This window comes from Hemiscyllium ocellatum, chromosome 14, assembly GCF_020745735.1.
Source record: "Hemiscyllium ocellatum isolate sHemOce1 chromosome 14, sHemOce1.pat.X.cur, whole genome shotgun sequence".
In the NCBI taxonomy this organism is placed as follows: domain Eukaryota; kingdom Metazoa; phylum Chordata; class Chondrichthyes; order Orectolobiformes; family Hemiscylliidae; genus Hemiscyllium; species Hemiscyllium ocellatum.
The window spans coordinates 31,692,411-31,719,214 of NC_083414.1; the positions used below are offsets into that span (position 1 = coordinate 31,692,411).

The window sequence follows — 26,804 nt, forward strand, 5'->3', positions numbered from 1 at the left end:
CACTAGATGGCATGCAGTACAAACTGAACAAGACAAGCCCTCTTCGGCTTTGGCACAATAACTGCTGTTTTGGCAAAAGCTTAGACTGTAAATTAAGAACGGTTGTGTACTTATGCTTGATGTGTGTATTGATTGGAACCGGTGCATCTTAATGCAATCCTTTTATGGGGTTGTTCATCTGGAACCTGGCTGATCAATATAAACAGGGGATTTCGAATCTTCCCAATTCAAGGGACTGACTCTGAGCTAGTTGGCCATGGCTAGTGTACTGTGCACAAGTAAATAAAGGGTGACTTGGTTGTGGGGTACCTGCCTCTGTGCACTTATTTCGGTGACAATGGGAGCAAAACAATACATGCCTGAAAAATGTACACTGGAGACCATTGTGGATGAAAGGTATGATTCCAGTTCCAATCTCCTGTGAGAAGCAGTTGGTGCAGTTACTACTGATGGTAGTAAGAAGCTTGGGCCCAAGCCTATTGGGGTGAAATTGGTTGAGAAAGATTCAACTAGATTGGTTCAACATTTTTCGATGAGAAAATGGTTACCTCAATGAAGTCCAAGTGAAATATCAAAGAGATTTTCAAGAAGGGCTTCGGACTATCAAGGGGGCCAAAGTCACTTTACATGTTGACCAGGAAGCAATTCCATGATTTTGCAAGGCCTGCCTGGGCCCGTTGCCTTGGAGGCAAAAGTAGAGACTGAAATCAGGCGGCTGGAGAGTGAACAAATCATCAAACCAATGCAGTCTGCAGAATGGGCAGCACTAGTCATACTGATTGTGAAGCCTGATTACTTAGTTCACCTTTGTGGGGATTTTAATGAAACTGTAAACTGCTTCTCGCAGCTGGATAAATATCTAATCCCTCACATAGAGTACTTGTAGCAAAGTTGGTAGGAATCTGTCTTTTACGAAGCTGAGCTTGAGCCACACCTACCTGCAATTGCAACTGGATGACGAGTCCCAGAAGTATGCTTTAAATAACACTCATATAATAAGACTGCCTTTTGGATATCATCAGCCTGCACCTTTATCCAGCAAGCCGTGGAGAACATTTTACAAGGCTACCTTATGTTGCCATTGATTTGGATGACCTGTTAATAACTGGAAGGACCAAAAAAGAGTACTGGAGAACTTGGTTAAATGTATTTCCCAGGCAGGAAATGTTATGCATATTGGAAGATAAAGTGAGGGTGATCAAAAAGTCCAGGCTTCCACATCTGTTCCAGAGCTTAGGTCTTTCCTTGGGTTAGTGAATTATTATGGAAAATTCATATGTAATGTGGCCTTCATCTTGGCACCCTTGCAGCTGCTATTAAAATAGGGTCAGCCTTAGAAATGGTCGCACAGCCTTCATCATCTCAGGACTTTGCCCACTACGATCTGAAGCGAGAAGTAGTGCTCACATGCAATGCCTCCCTATACTGGTACAGGACAACCTCAATTATCTGAATGAGGCGGACAGGGAGTATTTTGATTGGAAAACTGAGAATTCAGACAACGGATTGTTCGGATAATGGATAGCTGACTACAGCCAGTGTACTGTGCACAAGTATATAAAGGGTGACAGGTTACCGACCTCTGTGCAGCTATTTCAATGTGTTTACTTTTTATTTTATACTGTTCATTTTCCTGTATTAACTCTGTGTTTCTCCCAATGACCATTATGAGGTGCACATTTCTCTATAGGTTCCCATCAATTTCAGAAGAGCATTTCATTCTGAAGAGTAAGACTTCTTATTAATTTGTTATTCACCCCGTCAAAATATTTTAAGAAGGTAGCCTAGACTCTAACTTTTTCTCATTTTAAAGGCAGATAATCCAAGTGTGATGCAGCTGGTCAAACCACTTTGCTTTAAGTAAAACAGAATTTATTTAAACACTACAGTTGAAATACAAACAAAATAAAATGGAATTAAAAATAACTTAACTGTTGGAACAGCTCAGCACATCTCTTGGCAAAAGATAAATTCAAACACAAGTTCTTACAGGCAGGAGAGATTTCAGAGAGAAAAGTCAGTCAAGAGTTATCTGTTGAAGCTGGGAACTGTTCTCTGGACTGCAGCAGTTTCTCTGCTACAGCTAAACCAGCTTCTCACTGTTACAAACTCAACCAAACTAGAAAAAGCCTGAACTAGGATAACTGGCCACTCCCCTGCCATTGTTAAAGTAGACGTTTCGGCACCTCTGCCTTTACGACCTCTCTTGAAGAAAACCAAGGACAAAATAACCTTTTAAAGTGATAGCATCATCACAAATTTCACTTAGAATCATTGAGATGTACAGTACAGAAACAGACCCTTTGGTCTAACCCGTCCATGCCATTAGATGTCCCACCTGCCAGCACCCGGCCCATATCCCTCCAAATCGTTCCTATTCATATACCCATCCAAATGCCTTTTAAATGTTGCAATTATATTAGCCTCCACCACTTCCTCTAGCAGCTCATGTACTACCCTCTGCGTGAAAAAAATTGTCCCTTAGGTCTCTTTTATATCTTTCCCCTCTCGCCCTAAACCTATGTCCTCTTGTTCTGGACTCCCCCACCCCAGGGAAATGACTTTGTTTATTTATCCTACCCATGCCTCTCATGATTTTCTAAACCTCTATAAGTCACCCCTCAGCCTCCGATGCTCCAGGGAAAACAGCCCCAGCCTGTTCAGTCTCTCCCTAAAGCTCAAATCCTCCAACTCTGGCAACATCCTTGTAAATCTTTTCTGAACCCTTTCAAGTTTCACAACATCTTTCTGATAGGAAGGAGACCAGAATTGCACACAATATTCCAACAGTGGCCTAACCAATGTCATGTACAGCTGCAACATGGCCTCCCAACTCCTGTACTTAATACTCTGGTCAATGAAGGAAGGCATACGTAACGTCGCCTTCACTCTGCTGTCTACCTGCGACTCCACTTTCAAGGAGCTATGAACCTGCACTCCAAGGTCTCTTTGTTCAGCAACACTCCCTCAGATCTTGCCATTAAGTGTATTATCCAGCAATTTCACAGCCTACCCCCTTTAAAGCCATTTATTTAGTACTTGAATTGCAAAATCAGGAGTGTAACAGTGTTGGATCATAGCTCAAGGTAATCAAACCTATAGTAGCTTGTTAGAAAAATTCCATGTGCTGTATATCAACAGTGTTAACTCATATTTACTAATCAGCTTTTTTTAAAATATAAATGAAACAGCATTTTGTTACAAATCATAAAATGAAGGGCAAGAGTTTAACTTTGATATCTGGGGTAAACTGGGAGGACTAAATAAGCTATTGTTGTATGAGTTATAATCTGATGGTTAAAGTTATCTGCCCCAGTGAATTTGAGTTCCAGGCCTGTATGTCATCTTGATTTGGCTTGCTGTAATTGGATGATTTATTTTTATTTGATGAAATACCTTGAGACATACATCTACATTAAATTAGTTGCATTAATTCAAAATGTTGTTTGGGGAGAGCCTGACACAAACTATGAATTGATACATCGTTTTTACTAATCATGTGATGGGACAATGAATGTCCACTAGAGTACTGAGCCCAGACAATCTGATTATTAAAATGAAATTAAATTAAATAACAACTATTCAAGCACCCTTACTCACACGACTCTGAGTATCAACATACGTGTATACTAAAGCAATGAAATGTGTGATGGCAAGAGACTCCTTATCAAAGCGTGAAAATTGCATTCAATTTCTAAAGTTATTGGGGCGATAGAATTGTACAGGGATAGATTCATGAGGTTGATGTTTGCTGAAACGGACAGAAATGCAGTAGCTGATGTGTTCATGTTTGATGAGATGCATTGAAGTGAATGGGGTAAAATTGTTTATGTCATGCCTGAGTGGACAATAGTGAATTGACAAATATTCTAAACATGGCTGCAAGATCAGTTATTTACTATTGCCCATTTAATGCTATTGACGAAGACCATTTTTACCTCCGATATTTTTGAGACCATGGAAATGAACACCAGGTGATAGTATTTAATTCAAGGTTATTTTTATTAAGTTATAATAGGTTACTTAGAAAGTATTCTTCGTTTATGGATTCTTATTGATGACTCTGGTCATGTCATCCTGTTTGATCACTGGAAACCTTCTTTTGTTTCCTTAGAGGCAATGTGTAGAATATGCTCTGAAGGCCAGGCCACTTCGCAGATACATCCCAAAGAACCCTTACCAGTATAAGTTTTGGTATGTGGTAAACTCAACTGGGTTTGAATACATTATGTTTGTCCTCATCATGTTGAACACGCTTTGCTTGGCTGTACAGGTAGGAAGAATGTTAATAAATTCAACTAAAGCTAGATATAAGATTAACAGTTCTAATTTATCCAGAGTTTTGCAAATATATTTGTTTATAAATTATACTTAAGAAAATATATATTATTGTTTATTTAATTAATTTAAAGATCTGGCCTGTGAACCCAAAAATGAGTGCTGGGATCACGGTGAAGATCATGGTCATTGCTTCTAACAAGAGTGCACATAAGTCTTTGTACTGCCTACTAAGTTAGGTGATGGCGGCACATAGCCAATTTTAATAGTTTTGTTGAATGACTGTATGGCTCTGTAGAATCATGAGAAAACAGTGCAAATTAAAAGCAGTCTTCAATAATTGAAGGGATATGCATTTTGGCTGGACGAGGTGCAGTAAGTCATTCTAGAATTGAGTTTGATGGAGGAAACACTCTTAATTGTCTGGTCCACGGCCTGAGAGCAGACTCAAAGATTTTCCGATGCTGGGCTTGGCACTTGAAGCTATGTTGCACAAGGTTGAGAGCAAGCAGAGAGATGTTACCCACCAACGTCAAATCAGTAGGCCCTTCAGGAGTTGGACCAAATAGCCCAGCAGGCAGTGACAGCAAACCATCTCTTAGGACCTGAATACAGTGCTGCTAAAAATCTAATGACCTCACACAAGTAGTCAAGATCAATTAATATCTTCAAATGTCATCTACCATCAGCTTCATACACTGTTCAGTGCTCAATAATCTCCTCATTCACCTGCCAAGAATCTTAATCAACACTCATTGACACTTCTCCATTCTTGCAAGACAAGACACTGCTTAACCAGGAGCAATGGGATCAGACAGTTGAGAGATGTGCACAGCTGCATGCCCTAAACCCGATGCAGGAGATGAGGTTGTTACCAACAGGAAGGTTGAAACTATTGAAAATGATTGAAAATCCTCCTATCCAACCTTCTTTCACACATTTCATTTCCTCTCCATCTGATTTGCAAACTGATGATGGTGGTAGCATACAACTCCTGTTTCAACCCCAATCCTCATGATATCCTTATCCTTTTTCCTTTTTTCATTCCATTACCTAAGAATTGTACAATGAAATAAAAATAAAATACTGCAGATGCTGGAATTATGAGGTAGAAAAATATTCTAGAGAAATTTAATAGGTTTGGCAGCATCTGTGGAGAGAAAATAGAGATAACATTTCAAAATGGAGATGGCACAACAGGCTGTCACATCATGACTGGCCAAGTTACTTGGCATAAATCTGCATGATACTCTGTTCATGGTTGCATACTGGTTATTGAGGGCGTAATATGCCTTCTGCCTTTGGTACATATCTATGCAGCCCTTCTTAATTTTTTGGAGCCTGATGTATGTCAGGATTTATATACTGTGCCTGCAAAGTGTCTTGTGTGCAAACAATAGTGTCCTGCATGGGAAAACTGCAGTTATGAAGCTGTGCTTGTTGTGTCTGCTTTTTTCTGGAAAGAGAAAGAGATGCATGTAATTTTCTTGCAAGTTAATGTCTCAATGACCTACCTTATGATGCAATGTACGACATTCTGGGAGATGCTACAAGTGTCACCTGTTACAGCCAAGTTGATGTTCTATGCATAAAACACTCGTCACCACAATCAGAGGCAATGCGATCTTTGCCCTGCTCTTGAATTGCAGTTACATTGCAGAAGTTTGATTTCAGAGGTAAGTTTTATAAAGTAGAGACATTTGACATATTGTTTTTTGCTGAGTTCCAGGGAGGGAATTGCTCCTTGAATACTCATGGTGTTTATGAACATCTCCTCCCTGTTCCAACAGCATGTCCTGCTTTGTGTCGCAATTGCTTATTCCCCCTGTCTTAGTAACGTCCAAAGTGAATGCATTTCATAACACCCTTGACTGAGATTAAGTGATTCATTTTTGAAATAAGGATAAAGGTCTTCTGCAAATACGCATTCACATTTATACAGTTGGAGCAATACAAGGTATATCTCAATCCATAACTCCGCTGAAAGTAGTCTCTAGTCCCTTTACTGGCATTGGTGGGGATGCTACTTTGCTGCTGAATGCATTTTCAACCATGCGAGGGATGTTACCTTGAGCTCCAAAACAGCACATAAGTGCCAAAATCATATTGCATGCTGACTGACATTAACATCTTCCTGCTCTACTTGCTTCTGACAGACAGTCCCTATGTAGCACTAAGATTTATCCAAAATGGCAACCTGCACAGCTTGCAGCAGAACTATGTGTGTGGTTTGTAATTTTGGAAACGAAATGACATTCATAGTAACATAATGCTGAGCTCTCAGAAACCGAGTTTCACAGTCTGAACATTGTTTAGTGATATTTTATTAGTTCTATGGCCTAATATTGATTTCTGCTTTATATTAACCAATACATTATTTGATTTTGAAAGCCAAAGCGATCTTGAAGTGGTGCATGTTTTCTTGTTAGGTGGTGATATTTTATATATTATTTAACCATTATGATTTTCTTCACAAAATAGCACTCTTTACCAATGTAGAATATTTAAGACAACGCTTAAATATATTTTTTGAATAAATTGTGATAAGAGAGAAACAATCATATAGTTTTTATGACACTTGCTCAGAGAATACTTGCCTTCGAGTATTCCATAGACAGGATACAGTATAGAAAAACCACTGGCTAGAAACTGGACAATGTGAGAAAAATTCCGATTAGATTGGAGAAGAATGTTAATTTCTGACTTGAAAGTTGCAGTGATGTCAATGCTGTCACACAAGTCAGAATTTTATCGGATAGAATCTTTTCAAAAAATGGTGGCAAGTGCAATTATGCTATAGAAAGATTATTCGAGTGTATCCAACTCCTCCCAGTTTCTCAGAGTGGATGTAAAATAATGCTTAAGTCCTGGTCTTAGGTGTTGAGGGAGGAATCCTGAAAATGTAATCTATAATGTTGGCTCGGTTTGAAATGTAAGATTTTGAAAACAAAAGGCCCAACTATCTCACACCACAAATAAACTGCGCGCCAAAATTATTTTATGATCAAGAACTTAGCTCACAGCACAAACTATAAACAGAAAAGAATTGCATGTAATTTTCTAATCATGTGAAGCATTGTTGTCTCTATTTTTAGCACTATGAACAATCTCCATTTTTCAACTACACAATGGATATCCTCAACATGGTCTTCACTGCCGTGTTTACTGTTGAGATGGTTTTGAAGCTAATAGCTTTTAAGCCAATGGTAAGCACCTTTTATATTCTAATATATTACATGAAAAGTACCAGAAATCTATATCAGTAGATATGCTCTAAATTGTATTATTTTTTATGTATTTGTATTTTCTTGGGAGGTATTGTGTACATGAATTTTTAATTTAATTTTGAGCAAGTGTGAACATACGAGTGATATGCAGGCATGCACGTTGGCATAATTTTCACAATCAAAGACAGATATGAAATCTACAAGATTCAACATCCATTTGAGAAACCCAATCTACAATATGTTTGAGAGCAGATTCATCAGAGGTGCTTTTATTTAAAAGATATGTCGACAGCCAATCAAAGAATTGTTGAATTTATTTTCGTATTTCTAATTAAAGACCAATACTTGGATGACTGTCTGCCTCTATGTAACCTATTTATGCCTTTGGCTTGAAACAGCAGCTAAAAATACATATATGACAGAATTTGCCATTTGATTAATATAAATATAAAGATATGGAGGAGCAATAACTTGCCTTTCACACCTAGATGTTTGTTTTCCATTGCTTTAGTTCTTGGTGTGTATAGACACCTAAGACAAATTTTAATTTTTATGCATATCATGTGTAGGAATAAATAAAGTTTGAAGCAATCAGGTATCCAGGTTTAACCAGTCATTTACACAAAATTGGTCTCACATTGCAGTCAAAAAACTGTGGCTGTTATCAATTTCTTACAATTACTAGAATTTGTTGTTTGGATTTCCAGTTTGAGATTTAAGTTGACATAACTCAATAAACCTATCCACCAAGACCATTTTGAAGTCAATGTTTGATATAAAAACACTGATAATGACACAGTAGTAAAAACATGTGCCAAGTATATACCTAATTATCTTATACATTCAATTTTAAATTTGTGCTGAAGCTTTTTTCTCTATAGCATATAACATCTTGGAAAATTCTGAATGCGAATGTTGTATTGATGACTATGTTTCATTATAAGAAATTATGCTTCAAGCCATTGCCTATGTCATGCCAACTATTCCTGGGATTCTGTGTCCTTCTGTCCTGTTTTGTTCAGGAAAACAGTGTGCACTAAAGAGCAATGTTTAACCATCCTAACAAAATCATGTCCATCCTAACAAATGATGCCCAAATTTTCTGCATCAAGACTGATTTGATTGTCATTGCCACTTAGGCTGAACAAGAACAGTGCTGCCATTTTCATTGAATGACGAGAGTGAATATTTTTCTTGAAGATCTTCTGCAAGCCTTTGTTTGACTTTGACTGTTGGACCAACTTAATAATACTTTTGCTTAATAAGTTAAGAATAATCTGGATATATTTCGGTTGATGTTCCAACATGGAAGATGCTGGCTAACCTGAAACAAATTGACCTGTGTCAATATCTAGTTCATGTACAGTGATAGAGTACAGGATTTGAAATGCCTTATTAGGAGGTATCAAGATGTCTCATGTCTGCTTCCAGGTCAATCTTTCCGATCAGATTCTTCGGTGTAGTGGGGTAGGAACTTCTTTTGCATTAAGGGAAAGAAAATTTGTGTACATGTCAGGAGCTAAATACCCTGAAGTCGATGTAGGTTTATGATCATGACTGAATGCCACCATCTGAAGAGGTGGTGGCATAGTGGTAATTCATAATAGTCTAGTAAATCAGAGACCTCGAATATAGTTCTGGGAACATGTTTGAATCCTACGATGGCTAATGGTAATGGGCAGTTGAGAAGCTGATGCTCAAAATATTTCTTCTCTGAGAGTGTTACTATTAGTTACTCTAGCTGGAAATATGCACATTTTATTACTATTTAGGTTTTGTATTAAGGGATTATTTTATTGGCATTATCACTTCACTAGCTGTATCGTTATAATAAGTCTCTCATCAAATCTTTAGGTAATTTCTCCACTTATGTCATAAAGTGCTGAAATTTTATGGTTTTATGGCTAAATGTGCCATTCCAAGAAATTCCAGGCCAGACACTTTTTTATTTTAACCCAATTATACATGATAATTGTTCAATCTGTTGAGTAACAATAAAACCCTTATCAACAGCATTGTTGAATAATGCTCAAGTTTACTCTGAATATTATCATTTATAGTGTAACTTAGAACTGTTAACACTTCATAAATATAATGCAAAAGATAGTAAAAATATATGCCATGAATCAAACTGGAAATCCTAGCAAGTATTCACTTTTAACCAAAAGATTTTATCCATCACATGGCCAAGTGTTTTGGGACAGAACCCCATGTGTTAATTTCCTTATGTAAAATTTACTCCTTTTTAGAGCAAACTGTAAAATCAGATGTTTGTCTGTCTGTGTTCAGCCAATGTTTGAAGCTGTCATCAAATAATACAGAAAATTTAAATGAGATTGTAGTATTTCTGTCTCACACGAGTTCAGAAAAGAAATTATGTATAAAAGATGTACATAGAGGCCAGTAAACATAAATTTGCCCTATTTCCCACGTTGCCCTTGAAAATAAATACTGTGCAGTTATTGTTTGAATGTCTCGTCATATAATTATGGTATTAAAGTATAAAATATGAATTTCATTTCAAGTGGTGAAATGAGAACTTGCACATTACTTCTACCAACATAAGGCAATATTTTGAGATTCAGATATGATGGGTTGACCAACCTTCTTTTGTATCAGAGCAGAACATGCAATTTTGTGCTATATTAGAAGATGAAATTTGCAAACTTGATTTGGATACCATTTACTGTTAATTTCTATTAAAATAGTTTTTCAATTATCTAATATTTTGAATTAATTGAACAGCTAATTTTGGAGCAATCTAAATTATTTCAGTTATTAGAAATATATCTAAAACTTTGCATATAGTCTGCACTATTCATATTATGTGATGTAAATGAGTAATATATAGCTGTATTACACGTTTCATGCAGGAATATTACCCTCATGTCTATATGTCACACCTTGCTATTATACTTAAACATTCATATTTCTTTCACTTCAAGAGTCATTTAAGCAAGATTGGTGCTCAAAATAAGTGAGATTCTTATTTCGTTGCCTCTGAGAATTTCTACCTTTCTCCAAGTGGGAGGTGCTATTTTTCACAGTGTGATCTGTTTTGGCAATGAAGATATGAGTTCTCAGATGTTACTGTACTAACTTCATATTCCCTCCCACCATACTGCTTGCTTTTAACAGCTTCCTGTACTTCCTGATTTCCTTAACTGAGTTCCAAGACCCTGAACTTAAAAAAAACCAATGTTACTCCATTTATATCATGTTATGTAATTTTAAAATCTTAATATTTTGACCCAATAGTGAATATATAAAAAGGTATTATTTGTTTTCACTGGATCTAAATTCCCCATTGACCTATTAATTTCAGCTTTAAATTAACAATTTACTGATTTAAAATTCCACACAAGTACAAATACAAACATGTTTTAATGATTTCACTAAATTCCATTCATATGAAACTGACTGTAATTGTCTAAATAAGCAAGGTAAACAATTACACAGATTTATAGCAATAATTGCTGAAGATAATTAACTCTTAATCATTGTTGAACTCACTGACTTTCACTGAATGGGCATGTTAAATGTGAGCCTAACCCATGAGTATCATTTGATTCCAAAAGTGTAAGGGGCAGTATAGACATGTCCAATTCTGTTTTCAGCTAACATCTGTGCATATACACTTTTCAGGAAATAATCACTGGATGCAATTCCAGGGCAGCTTTTTTTTTCTCTTTGGAAGCCAACCTGATTGGTGTAACATCTAAGCACAGTCCATTAATCAAGCTTACAATTTTCTTGATCCACATAATGTAGTACTGCACTATGTAATTTATTCACCTTCAGAAAAATCATACTTGTACTATCCATTTGGACTTCTTGTAGCCTACCAGCTCCTCACTTGTAATACTTAGAACATTTTCACTCTAGGAGGTTTGATTTGTGCTTGGTGCATTAATCATGCAGAAATGAGGGTCGCTTTTCTCCTTTACTCTTTAATGCATTTTCAGAGACCATGTATTCCTGGAGTTTGAATAAATTACAACTAATAGTCAGTTAAGCAGTCAGTCAGAAAGTGGTGCTGTATCACTACTTTCAGTGATATGGATACATATTGGTTATGCTCCTGATGAATAACGGAGGCCACAGAAATATCTATGATACTGACAAAATCCATGTGATATTCTGGATTGTATGGGAATGTCTCCTCCTTGCTCAGTGCAAATTTGTATGAGATCAATCTCATCTCCATAATCGACTGCCCATTGACTGAAAAATGGAACACATTTGCTTTGCAGAAAATTCCCAATCTAATTATTGATGATTATTTCAATTAATTTCTACTTATAGGAGTATAACAGCCATTTTGCAGTAATAGCTTGTATAAACCGGAGAGAGAAACAGAATCAAATGTGCCTTGAATACTGATTTGAAGTTATTGGCAAATAAAGTAATGGACACATGAGAATCCTTTTAATGTAGTGAGTGATTAAGATCTAGATGCCTCCAGATCTGCCCGTACAGCTGGAGTTTGTCTTCAGCATGGTGATTGCCAGTTAATGACATAGCATGTTGTCATATCACTTCAGTTATATCACTTAGGTTCTTTGCTTGTGTTCCCCATGAGTTTTACTGTGGCATCTTAATGGTGTTTGCCTCATCTTGGAGCAGCAAGCTGGTAAATTGCATTGAGATTTGAAGCAATTAGGGAGAATCAACTATCTCAAGATGAAAGCATCATTGCAACTGCCTGGAATCTTGTGCAAGCCAACATGACTAAGTTTTTGCAGTTGCACACCAGATGTACATTGATGAACTGGAAATCCTGTTTGGTCAATAGTCCTATATAATCTGGGATGCCTCAGTATCTCTCTCCATGTTGACCTGCACCTGTTGAAATCTAGACAGAAATGTAAACTTTCATTCTAACTGCTGTCATTATAGGTAAATCTGATTAAATTGCTGGGCCGAACAAATAACCTGTTAGTTACCTTTGTGTATCTCTATTTGAGCAATCATGCATGTCTCTGAGCTTTAGAATGATCTAGAGGGAAAGAAGCTGAGAGTGGTGGTGATTTTGGAAACAGGTCCAGGATACCTATAAAGCCATGTCATATCACTGCAGTTGACTCATTAATATATTGAAACTGACCACTCATCTCTCCAGAAGGGGTGATTGACCTGCAGCCCAACACACTACAGCTAGATGCAGGATAATCCAACAATCTGACATACTGTTCATTTTCCCTGGCCGCCAACAGTCCCAAATTCAAGCACGACTGCATATTACAACTCAATCCAATGTTTCAGGAACTGCCATGTCACTATGAAATTGGGTCTAAATTTTCGTCCGGGTTACTGGAATAATTCTGGGGTTGAAGGGCTTATCATTTTGAGGACTCTGTGTCTGTACTCAAAGGAGTTTAGAAGCATGAGAGGGGATCTGATTGAAATGCAGAGAATACTGAGAGGCCTGGAGAGAGTCGAGGTGGAGAAGATGTTTCCACTAATAGGGGAGACTAAGATCCAAGGGCACAGCCTCAAAATGATTGGCTGACCCTTTAGAACTGAGATAGGAAGGAATTTCTTCAGCCAGAGGGTCATCAATCTGTGAAACTCATTGCTGTAGAGGGCTATGGACGTCAAAGCATTGAAACAGAGATAGGTTCTTGATTGGTAAAGGGATCAAGGGTTACGGGAGAAGGCAGGAGAATGGAGTTAACAAACCCATCAGGCACAATCAAAAGGCAGGGTAGACTTTGTGGGGCAAAACACTTAAGCCTCATGGTCTATGGTACTGATTTCTGTTTTTAAATTTGATACATCCTAAAACGTGTTCAGCAGTGTAAAGAGAGGGGAATGAGCATGTGCATAAGTGCTTTATCGTCTAATCAAGACATTCAGAAATTTACCCTGGCCTTGTTTGGTTTGAAATACAATTGTGGTACATCACTGAATCCCCACTATCAACATTTTGAGAGTTACCATTGACCAGAAACTCAACTGGGTCCACACATAACACAGCGCGGACAAGAGTATGTCAGAACCTAGGAATACTGTGGCAAGTAACTCACCTTCTGACTCCCCAAGCCTGCCCACCATCCACAAGACACAAATCTGGATTATGATGAAATACTCCCCACTTGTCTGGATGAGTGCAGCTCCAATAACACTCAGGAAGCTTGATGCCATCCAAGACAAAGTAGCCCACTTGATTGGCATCACATGCGTGAACATCTACTCTCTCCACCACTGATACTCAGTGACAGCAGTATGTGCTTTCTGCAAGGTGAACTTCAGAAATTCATCTGAACCAGCAACTTCCAAACCCATGACCACTTCCCTCTAGAAGGCAAAGGGCAGCAGATACATGGGAACATCAGCACCTGCAATTTACCTTCCAAGCCACTCACCATCCTGACTTGGAAGTATGTTGCTGTGCCAAAATCCTGGAGTTCCCTCCCATGGGCATTGTAGGTCTCCCTGCAGCACAAGGACTGTTGCGGATCAAGAACTTTATAAAGCTCTGGTTAGGCCCCATTTGGAGTACTGTGTCCAGTTTTGGTCCCCACACCTCAGGAAGGACAAACTAGCACTGGAACGTGTCCAGCGGAGATTCACACGGATGATCCCTGGAATGGTAGATCTAACATACGAGGAACGGCTGAGGATCCTGGGATTGTATTCATTGTAGTTTAGAAGATTGAGGGGAGACTTAATAGAAACTTACAAGATAATACATGGCTTGGAAAGGGTGGACGCTAGGAAATTGTTTCCATTAGGCGAGGAGACTAGGACCCGTGGACACAGCCTTAGAATTAGAGGGGGTCAATTCAGAACAGAAATGCGGAGATACTTCTTCAGCCAGAGAGTGATGGGCCTGTGGAATTCATTGCCGCAGAGTGCAGTGGAGGCCGGGATGCTAAATGTCTTCAAGGCAGAGATTGATAGGTTCTTGATTCACGAGGAGCTAAGGGCTACGGGGAGGATGCTGGTAAGTGGAGTTGAAATGCCCATCAGCAATGATTGAATGGCAGAGTGGACTCGATGGGCTGAATGGCCTTACTTCCACTTCCTATGTCTTATGGTCTTAAGGTAGCTCATCACCACCTTGTCAAGGGTACTAGGGATGGGCAACGAATACTGGCCATGGTGCTAGCATCCAATGATTGAATAAAATTTGTGCATATGTCACTCCTGGTTTGCCATAGTCATGTGACCTTTACCATGAATCACACCCTGCATTAACCAATTGGAAGCACTTCAATAAACACTGAATTCTGATCAGACTACTGCCTTGTGAATACACAGCTGGTGTCTGAATTAAAGCTAAAATTCATTGTGGAAGAGCTGTTTAAAAAAAACACAGATACTGACAGAAAATCAGTTAGATACCAGTGTGTCATGCCACGTCATGACTTTCATAGACCATTGCAAAGTGACTCAACATGGCAAATCAGAAAGGAAGTCCTCAAATGTAAGGTTGAAGTTATGTGATGGGACTACATGTCAAAAAGATAGATTACTCTGCAAGCCCAATGCAATAATGTGAAGGAAGATCTTTGGTCATAGACAGCAGGCAAAAGCCAAACATCTCAGCCAGAGCAAGTTGAAAGCTTGGAATGGTAACCTTCAATGTGCCAAATGATATTTGTAATATGTTGCAGCACAGTGAACCATTGACCATGGAACAGATCCTAGAGGAGTGCGGCAAAATGTTTATAGGTTTTCGATGTTTCCTAGTAATGTATAATCTTGAAGTAGGTGAGCATGTGATACCCTATTCATCATTTGAGGAAAGTTTCAACTGCCTTCAAAGCTAGCCTGAGAGAAATGTTGAGCGTGTGGTGCTGAAAAAGCACAGCAGATCAGGCAGCATCTGAGGAGCAGGAGAATCGATATTTAGGGCATAAGCCCTTCATCAGGAATGAGGCTAGTGGGCCAGGGGAGCTGAGAGATAAATGGGAGGGTGATGGGGTTGGTGGGAAGGTAGCTGAGAATGTAATAGGTTAATGAAGGTGAGGGAGAAGATGATATGTTGGAGAGGGGGTTGGAGTGGATAGATGGGCAGGTCAGGAAGGTGGTGCTGAGTTGGAGGCTTGGACTGGTGAAATCCACATTTATCACATGTAGTTGCAGGGTCCCAAGGTAGAATATGAGGTTTCTTCCTCCAGGTGTCGGGTGGTAACTGTTTGGCAGTGGAGGCGGCCCAGGACCAGCATGTCCATGATGGAGTTGAAGGGTTGGTTGGTGCCGGTGTCCCAGAGATGTTCTCTGAAACGATCGGCAAGTAAGCATCCTGACTCCCAGATGTAGAGGAGACCACATCAGGTGCAACAGATACAGTAGATGACATTGATGGAAGTACAAGTAAATTTCTGTCCGATGTGGAAGGATCCTTTGGGACCTTGGGCAGAGGTGAGGTGAGGGGAGTGGTATGGGTGTGGTTTTGCACTTCCTGTGGTGGTAGGGAAAGGTGCCAGGAGTAGGGTGTGTGCTGGTGGGGGTGCGTGGACCTGATGAGGGAGTCACAGAGTGAACTGTCTCTCCGGAACATGGATTGGGATGGGATTTGTTTGCAAATGGCAGAAGTGGCAGAGGATGACACAATGTATGTGGAGGTTAGTGGGGTGGATGTTGGGGACCAGGGGTTCTGTCCTTGTTGCATTGGGATGGGTGGGGAGTGGAGGAGATGTGCTAGAGGCTGAATTTGAGGTTGGGTTGGAAGGTGTTAGTAAAGTTGATGAACTGTTTGACCTCCTCATGGGAGCATGAGGTAGCACTGATACAGTCATTGATGTAGTGAAAAAACAGGTGGGAAGTGGTGCCGATGTAACTGCAGAAGATGAACTGTTCCACATACCCAACAAAGAGGCAGGCATAGCTGAGTCCCATGCGGGTGCCCATGGCTACCCTTTTGTTTGGAGGAAGTGGGAAGATTGAAAGGAGAAGCTATTGAGGGTTGAGGACCAGTTCAGCCAGGCAGATGAGGGTGTTAGTGGAAGGGTACTGACAGAAATGATAGATGAAAGTAGTTAAAAAGTGACAACTTATGCAGAATGGATTAGCACATTAGTAGCAGTGAAACATTATAGTGGAGCTTAAAGTATGAATTGATGCAAAGAATCCAAATGGATCTCTGAAGAGATCTCACTACTCCATGTTAACCATTGAAGGAGTTTTGCCACAATTTGCAAGGCAAAAATCTGCAATACCCTTGATGCAAATGATGGCTGTTGGCAAATTCAACTGGATTAAAGTATTAGCCTTCTAACCACGTTCTGGCTGCCCTTAAGGGGATATAGATAGTTGTGTATGCCGTTTGACTTATGCATGGCTCTTGAGAAATAGCAACACTGACAAATGATGTTGCTGGAGTGAAACTATAGTGGATCATTTGCTTGTTCATTGATGTGGCACTACAATGGAAGAAGTCCTTGCTGATCACAATCAAAACTTAGCGCAACAGCTTCCAGGGCATAAGCACAAATGGAACAATTCTATGATTGGATTAAGAAAGAATGTCTGGCCAATTACTTTGCTTCTGAACATTTTCATCAATGCATATTTGTAGAAGAGACAAACCGTGTCATGACCAAACAGAAGTTGCTTCAAAGTCTTTTTGTCAAGTCACTGCTATCTGCTGCATTGTCAAAGAATGTTACTGCACAGGTGCTGTGGTCTACTGAGTACTTGAAACATTTTCCATTATTGAATATCATAAGTTGTTACAGAGATACCATCTGGATGCAACATAAAGCAAGGGAAACAGATATACAGTGAAGACATGCTAACAAGAGCAGCACTCCTGATGAAGAAAGTGGAGGATGCTACAACAATGTGAAACAGCAGGTTGTTATGCTATCAAAGTTATTAATCCAGCAAAAAATAATGGGCTGTATTTTCTGAGGAGTGTCAATCCCACTCCCTTTGCCATGCCAGCTCTTTTGTTTACAAAAGAGGGGAATTACACATAGGATTCAGGGCTCACTGAAAAGCACAGAACTTCCATTCTGATAGTTCTTTTGCAGAATTGAGAGAGGAAGGTAAACCACATCGCCCTTTTCACAGAAGTTGGCAGTTATATTTGTAACTTAAAGGCCCCAACAGCTACATTGGCAGCGGCTGTCAAATTGTATGTCCATAAGGTAAGTGGAATGTTAGAGTGCTGTGAGAAATTGCTTAGCAAAAATTAACTTTCCTGGGCAATTTGGAGTTTGGGTCAGTGGGGATTCTACAGTGTCCCCATAGCCAAATTCTATTAACTTTGGCATAATGACTTTCTGATAATACAAGGTGCAACTTTCAAAGTATTCCAAGAAGTAGTAATAAAAGAAATGTCTGAAAACACCAGGGAAAAACTTGTTGTGATAACAGCATATTAAATATAATGAGATTAATTGACAGTCCAAGATGGCGTGTTATTGAAAGTAAATAGCATCATCCTGAAGGGGATAATAGAAGAGGTGTTAAAGTGCTTCCATGAAGGGTACCCAGGAATTGAATCGTCAGAGGAAAACTGTAATGAGAATGACTCCAGCTAGTGGAGAGACACCCCCACCAGATTCCCATTGATTTCAGTTTTCCTTGTGTTTTTTGATGCTACATTTTATCAAGCTCTGCCTTGAAGTTACTCACACTTTACCATTTTTGTTCAGTTTATTTGTCCAAATTTGGAAGTCAGGTCCTCTTGGAACCCAAACTGAGCACTAGTAAACAGGATGTTGCGAGTAAGTGCAGTACAATAGGTTTGTTGGCAACTCCATCCAAACCTTTGATGCAAGTAGGCCCCCTAACTTGTTTCATTCATGGGTTATAGAGTCATAGAGATGCATAGCATGGAAAAAGATCTTTCAGTCCAATTTGTCTATGCTGATCAGATATCCTAAACTAATTTCGTCCCATTTGCCAGCATTTCGCCCATATGCCTCTAAACTCTTCCTGTTCATATACCCGTTCAGATGCCTTTTAAATGTTATAGAACAAAGAAAATTACAGCACAGGAACAGGCCCTACAGCCCTCCAAGCCTGCACCGAGCCAGATCCTCCAGCTAAATCTGTCACCTATTTTCTAGGGATCTATATCTACTGCTCCCTGCTCAATCATGTATCTGTCTAGATACATCTTAAATGATACTATCGTGCCCGCCTCTACCACCTCTGCTGGCAATGTGTTCAGGTGCCCACCACCTCCTGCGTAAAGAATTTTCTACACATAAACTTTATCCCTCTCACTTTTAACTTGTGACTTCTAGTAATTGAGTCCCCCACTCTGGGGGAAAAAGGGTCTTGCTATCCACCCTATCTTTTTTTTTAAATGAAAGGAATTTTTTTTTAATATTACAACAAATACAAAAGCAAACAATTCAAACCAATATTAAAAAACAAACCCACTAATTACATAAATAAGTAATAACTAATAACGAAGCTAAAAAAGGACAATCTTAACAATAATAGTGATAATAACCATAACACAACTCAGCAAAACAAAGCAATAACCCTGGATCATTGAGCGCAGAAGTTTATACATATTCATATGTTTGTAGTTCCTCCACTCTGGATACCAGATTCATTATGTAGAATTGCCATGGATATATAAAGGCTCTTATTAGCATGGTGGACAAATCTGTACCCAGGTAGTCCAAAAAGGGCTGCTACATCTTATAGAAATTCTCAGTTTTATGGTGCACCATACTCATAGGAAAGTCCAAAGGGATGTGCTCCATGACTAGCTTACACAAGCCTGCCAGACCTGGGGATTTTCCGACACCCACCCTAATAGAATGTTCTTTCTTGCACAAAAGGTGAGGATACTGAAAAGCTAAGAAGAAGAGATACCGTGTCCATCTCCACCTCCGTCCCCAAGGCCTTCTCTACTTCACCTATCACATTGCTCCAGTAATCTCACAATGCTTACTTTATATTTAGGACACATTGGAGATTCTCCCACTTTAAGTTTAGTGAGGCAGTCTGGGGCCAGATGAACCCTGTGTAAAATCTTCAATTGCAAAGCATGGGTCTGGTTGCAAATCAAGATTCTTCTTGCATTTTCCCAGATATCTTCCCATATTTCAGAAGAGATCTCAACGTCCAACTCCCTCTCCCATACCTTACAGAGCCATTCAGTCTCGTCCGAGAGACCCTCTCCCAATAGATGGTGAGTGTTGTTAACAGATAATGTACCCTCAGCACTCAACACCCTCTTCTCCTATAAGGACCAGTTAGAACTGTGGTCTCCTTTTGTATGAAATTTCTCATTTTAAAGAAACAAAAGAAGTCCCTACTGGGCAATTCATATTTCCGAGTCAACTGGTCAAAGGACAACAATATGTCCCCTTCGAGTAAATCACCCAGGTAAAGCACATCTGTAGCTACCCATAAGCAAAAGTGAGGACTGCAGATGCTAGAAATCAGAGTCTAGATTAGAGTGGTGCTGGACAAGTACAGCAGGTCAGGCAGCATCCGAAGAACAGGAAAATCGTTGTTTCGGGCAAAAGCCCTTCATCAGGAATGAAGCTACCCATAGTTTAAACCCAGAGTCCATTACCTCCGGCATACCAAAAATGATGCTTTGGCAATATTGTCCTCACCCTGATGCATTATCTCCACGCCTTCACAGTATTGATGACGATTGGGCTATGGCAATGTTTCTTAACTGTTCTTATTTTGTCTAAGAACAGCAAGCTAATAAGGGGGCATCTTGCCTTAGATGCTTCGTTGTCCAACAAAAGTGAGTGAGGGTTCCTCTGGGCCCAATCCTTCATGTAAAGATAGCAGTGAGTTTAACTGATAGTATTTGATTTCTGAGTGGCCCACTTCTCCCAGTCTGTAAGGTAATTTAGCCAATTTAATTAGGGGCTACTTGCGATACCAGATAAAAGAACTAAACCAGCTGTTCAGTTTTCTAAATATTTGTTTAGTAAAAAGCAGAGATAGCATTCGCATAGGATGCAAGCAGGGCAGAACATTCATTTTAATGAGGGCTATCCAACCTAACCGAGAGATCAGAAGCACCTCCTAATTACATAGGTCCTGCTTGATTCTGTCTAATAAATGAGCAAAGTTGGCTTTAAATAGCCGATCAAAAATGGGAGTAATAAATACACCTAAGTAGAGAAAGCCCTCCTGCGACCATCTAAAGGAGAACCGAGATTCGCCCTCAGAATCAGGTACTCTCTGGAGACTACCCATGGGCACAGCTTCTGACTTCGCAAAATTGATCTTATAACCCGAGAAGCTACCAAATAGTTTGATGTATTGTATTGGGTATGGCACTGAGTCTGTTGGGTTTGATAAGAAGACAAGAACATCATCCGCATACAGAACAATCTTATGTGACTTGGTCCCCACTTCTGGAGCGGTTATATTGGGATCCCAATGTATTGCCTCCGCCAATGTGAAAGGTGATGGTGACAAGGATCAACCCTGTTGACTGCCCCTACAAATATTAAAATTGCTTGACCATATACCATTGGTGAGGAGCACAGTCAAAGGATCACTATACAAAATCTCCACCCACTTGATGGTCTCTCCCAGGCCAAACCGCTTCAGAGGATGAGAAAGATATGGCCACTCAACCCTGTCAAATGTCTTTTCTGCATCTAAGGAGATCACCAATCCCTGTACCGATCGCTATTGACATACTTGGGTCATGTTGAGTAATCTCTGTTGATCTGCGAACTTTTATGAATCCCGTCTGGACCTCCTTAATAATGGAGGGCAGTACAATTTCTAGCCTTAGTGCCAGAGTCTTGGGTAGGATTTTGAAGTCAACATTCAGGAGTGAAATGGATCTATAGGAAGCAGAGTCCTCCGGGGCTTTCCCTTTTTTAAGAATGAGAGAGATGTTTGCCTCTCTTAGAGATGGTGGGAAGAGGCCACAACTATGTGAGTCATAAAACATACTTGGCATTGGCCTTGACAATATGCTTTATCTTCCTTAGAACTCACTGAGGAGCCCGTCAGGACCTGGCGCCTTTCCATTCTGGAGCTGCCTCACAGCTTCCTGCACCTTTTGCTCTGACAATGGGGCATTGAGGAGAGACTCTTGTTCAGGAGTCACTCCCAGAAGGTCCAAAGTCCTAAAGAAAAGACTCCATCCTAACCTGCCACTCTCACAGCTTTCAGATTGATCTATTTCAGAATAAAATTTATAGAATGCTACATTGATCCTTTTAGAATCGTAGGTCAATCGTAATGTCTTCTCTGACTGAGGTAATGGCTTGGAGAGCATTCCTTGCAAGGTATGCTAGGTGCTTTCCCGGCTTACCCCCATGCTCAACCAGCCTTTGACTTGCAGATGTAAGCTCCCCCTTGGCTATCCATGTGAGCATGGAGTTCAGCGTTGACCGAAGTGCTGTGATCCTCTGTATTTTGGCCAGCAAGAGCCTGTCCAAATATGCCTTTTCAACTACTTTCAGATACGCTTCGAACAAGCATTGCTGCTCACCTGTCTGTCACTTCTTACTGGCTGAATAGAAAATAACCAATCCCCCTCCCCCACCCCAGCATAAGCTTTAGCTTTTTCGCAAAGAATGGATGGGCTACTGGCTGAACCTGAATTTAATATTTTTTAAAAATCCCTGAACTCAGTAGAAAAGAATTCAATAAACTTGCTGTCCTTGAGGATGAAGGGGTCCAATCACCAGTGCCTCGTATCCTTACTCTTCACCATTAAATAAACTGGGGCATGATCTGAAATACTGATATTGCCAATTGTACATGACGCCACTGAGCCCAGATGTGCTGCAGGGGTCGGGAAAAGATCAATCCTGGTATGACATTTATGTGGGTTCAAAAAGAACATGAAGTTCCTGTCAGTAGGGTGAACGTGCCTCCAAACATCTACCAACCCCACTTCAGCACACAATTCCCTTAATTGTTTAGATTACAAAGAAAATATCAGCGGGCCTTTGGACAATCCATCTACCATAAGGAATATGAGACAATTGAAATCCCCTCCTATGTTGAAATGCAAGGTTAGCAAGTCTAAAAAGTGCAAGTGTCAAGAATTTAGAGGGTAGGCCAGGGGCCAATAAACATTTAAGATCCCATATTCTTCCCCATGTATCAAAGCTTTAAGGGTTATAAATCTCCTATGTGTCTTTAATGCACTCCAATAACTTAAATGGGAGACTTTTTCTAACTAAAATGGCCACCCTCTACTCCTCATATTGACAGATGAAAAATAAACCCGGTCAAACTCATTCTGTTGTAGCTTCAAATGCTCTGCATTATCTAGGTGTATTTCTTGTAATAGGCAACATCCACTCTCTAAGGCTGCAAAGTACTTTCTTCCTCTTGACAAGTAAATGACTCCCCTTAATATTCTAGGTGCACCACTTAAACACATCCTTAGCCATAACCTTTCTGTAGTACCATTTAGACTCGAGAGAGGAAGAACCCAAACTACAGATCGCTGAGCATTAACATAAAAGAATCCAGAAAACCCAAAAATTACTCAGACTCGAATAACTACAGCCAATGAATCTACAAAACCTACAAAAACTATATTCAACAAAAACAGAAAAATTAACGCTGATTATCTTAAAGAAAACTGGATCCCAAGTGCTCTCAGTCTCCTCTTGATGCCATTATAGGACTTCCTTTGCCAGATCACTGTTGCCAAGAAGTCTTGATAAAACGTGACCCTGGAGCCACCACATAAAAATGTCCTCAAATCCCTCCCCTGGGCACTAGAGGCTTCCATGATTTTCTGCTTGACTTTATAATGATTAAACTTCACCAGGACAGAGCGTGGGCATTGGTGCGCACCTGGCTTTTGTACCACGATCTGGCAGGTTCTTTCAATTGTTACCCTTCCCTCTCAACCCCCAGGAATTCCAGGAACCATTTCTCGAAGAACTTCACCGGCCGCTCACTTTCCGTTCCTCCGGTATTCCAACAACACGCAGGTTCTTTCTTCTGCCCCTGATTTCGAGATTGCCTACCAGATCCAACAGACCCCAGACCTGTGTTTCCAGGGCTTCAATCTGGCTCTTAAAGGAGTCACTGTCTGCCTCTACCCCTGCAGCCCAGCGCTCCAGCTCATTGGTCTTTTTTCAGAAGTCTCGCAGCAAAGCAGATACAAGAGCCAGCTTCTCTTCGATTTTTTTCTTGGATCTGCCTCCCGATAACCTTGTGAAATTTGGCCAGGTCTTCAACCAGGGTTTGGTGAGTAAGCAAGCCCACTGCTTCAGAGAGTTGAGCCATGGCTTGGGCAAGCTTCCTCTTTTTTTCGGCATTCTCCAACTGCAAGGACAAATCTAAGTAGAGATTTTCAGGTTTCTAGCTCCTTTACTGGTTTTTTACACACAGTAAGTATTTGGGTTGGTTCTGGCTCTGTCAGGTCAGTGTTGCAGCACAGAGCCCAGCACACAATCCTAATAAGACATCACCATCTTGGATCCCTGCTATCCACCCTGTCTATACCTGACATGATTTTGTAGACCTCAAATAGGTCCTTCCTCAACCTTCATCTTTCTAATTAAAATATCCTTATCTACTCAACCACTCGCGCCCTCTATACCAGGCACCATTCTAGTCGTCCTCCTCTGCACCCTCTCCATAGCATCCACATTGGTAATGTGGCGACCAGAACTGTATGCAGTATTTCAAGTGTGGCCAAAACAAAATTCTATACAGCTTTCACATGACCTGCCAACTCTTGTACTCAATACTCCGTCCAATGAAGGAAAGCATGCTGTATGCCTTCTTGACTACATTATCGACCTGCATTGCCACCTGGGCCATGGCCCAGGTACAATGGACCTGAACCCCCAGACCTCTCTTTACATCAATTTTCCCCAGGGCTACTTCTACCAGTCTCTTCCATTTCTTCTGGCAGTTCATTCCATACATGCACCATTCTCTGTGTGAAATGGTTGCCCCTTAGGTCCCTTTTAAATTTTTCCCCTCTCCCTTAAACATATGCCCTCAGTTTTTGGACTTACCTACCCCAGAGAAAAGACCTTGACTGTTCACCCTACCCATGCCCCTCAATATTTCACAAACTTTTTTAAGGTCACCCCTCATCATCCGCTGCTCCAAGGAAAATAACTCCAGCCTATTCAGACTCTCTCTCTAATCAAATCCTCCAACCCTGGCAACATCCTTCTAAATATTTTATGAAATCATTGAAGTTTCACAACATCTTTGCTATAACAGGGAGACCAGACTGAGCACAGTATTCCAAAAGTGGCCTAATCAATGTCTTGTACGGCCACAACATGATCTCCCGACTCCTATACTTAATGCACCGACTAATAAAGGCAAACGTACCAAACACCACCTTCACTAACCTGTCTATCTGCGACTCTGCTTTCAAGGAACTATGAACCTGCACTCCAAGGTGTCTTTGTTCAGCAACATTCCCAGGATCTTACCATTAAGTGTATGACCTGCCCTGATTTGCCCTACAAAACTGTAGCATTCTGGTCATCTATGCCGGGTTTAGATTGTTTGCTTGCTTATTACTCAGCATTTTAGAATCTGAAGCGTCGGTCATTTATCTATGAAACATCAACAAATCTTTCAGCTATTGTATCCATTCTGCTGTTTTTAATATCCATCTGATTTGTAGTTCTTCTGGAGTGTATGTAAATGTCCCTGGGAAAATTTTTAGGGAAAAGGAGTTCTCAATTTATCGTCCTGTTTGAATAGTTAGTCTAAGCTATACATAGACCGGAGAGTATGCACTCAATAATAAATCTCCATGTGACATTTACTAGTTTGAGCTCTTATGCCTCGATCAGTAAAATTTAATATATAGACACAACCGGCAGTTATTTTCACGTTTCAAAGAGCTGTAGTTTCTTTAAGTCTCTCTTGTGTCAATTTTCTGGGTTTTTTCCATTTATTTTAAGAATCCAATTTATAATCTAAACTTCAGTCTAGGTTCTATTACATGCTAGAGTTAGGGAAGAATATGCAAGGTGACAAAAATCAGATACAGTATTGGGAATTCTGTTTAATATTTGATCTCATATTAGCTCAAAGAGAATGATTAGCTGCCTTCTTGAGGTTTAGCAATTCGCCACTTGTTTCTTGGCAACCCTATCAAGTTTTTGATCTTCTTACATAATTAGTTCTCTGTTCTCCAGCTCTGTCTTGGCTCACAAGACAATAATCACATTTCCTTTAATTCCTCAGTTTCCAAGCAACCAACCCATATCGTGCATCCATTATAAATTTAATAGCTTTAAATTTGCTAATTTATTACCTCATCTTATCTTGAGCACCATCTTACAGGTTTAGTCCATTCAGTTCCTTTAACAATAGTACAGTTACGTCACATTACTCAGTTACAATCTTTGACTCAAAATACTAAACTGTTAAAGTTAAAAAAAATCACACAACACCAGGTTATCATCCAACAGGTTTAATTAGAAGCACTACCATTCGGAGCGCTGCTCCTTCACCACCTGATGAAGGAGCAGCGCTCCAAAAGCTAGTGTTTCCAATTAAACCTGTTCGACTATCACCTGGTATTGTGAGATTTTTAACTTTGTACAGCCCAGTCCAATACCGGCATCTCCAAATCACCAACTGTTAAAGAACACTTCAACTTCAAAAATCACTGCAAACAAACTGCATACCCGTCCTTAAAAGATTAATAGGATCAGTTAAACTCTATATTACAGATTCAATGTATTCACCCCTTCCCCTTCTTCAGACACTAGTTTCTTTGGCTCAGTTATTTGTTATTTATATGTATGACTTCCCCCTTCACCAGCTGTCACACCATTCATGGGACAGTTGGGAGAAGGAAGGAGGGATCATTTATGTAACCTTTTCCAAAATAGCTGAGAGTACTGCAAGTACTTAGCAGTTTGGCTTGAGTAAATTATCTAGTTTGGCAGTGGACCACCAATATAGTATTCCTTGCCATAACGAGAGACAATTGTTGGCTGTGTTAACCTTTGCATGAGTCAACCTGTACATTGCAGTACATCAGTAGACACCAAAGATTTAATGGCACAATTTAAAAAGGGGGATGTCTCCAGTAGGGGTATCCCACTGTGATATTCCTTTTTCAATTAACACCATGGGAAGCTGATTACATTGTCATTAATTTCATTGTTTGCAAGATCTAGCTTTTAAAAGTGGAATCTTGGTTCCGAAGGGTGGTAGAGGCAAGGATATTGAATCATCCTAAAGTGGTGTAGATAGATTCTTATTAGGCAAGGGAATAAAAGATTATCAGGCACAGATGGGAATGAAAATTTGAATTTAAAACATAAGCAGTTCAGTCATGATCTCATTGAATGACAGGCCAATATATTCTGCCACATACATCCTTCTTATTTCACAACAATTAATTGCGGTTCAAAGCAATTTGTCATC

At 39.9% G+C, this 26,804-nt stretch overlaps 1 protein-coding gene across 1 annotated transcript in view; it reads left to right on the forward strand.

Moving 5' to 3' along the window:
- Positions 1–26,804, forward strand: part of LOC132822470 (voltage-dependent L-type calcium channel subunit alpha-1D-like) — a 579,417-nt gene that overhangs the window by 383,463 nt on the left and 169,150 nt on the right. Inside the window, exons 29-30 of the mRNA XM_060835847.1 lie at positions 4,115–4,273; positions 7,374–7,484. Coding sequence (XP_060691830.1) covers positions 4,115–4,273; positions 7,374–7,484 — 270 coding nt within the window. The remainder of the gene's footprint in view (positions 1–4,114; positions 4,274–7,373; positions 7,485–26,804) is intronic.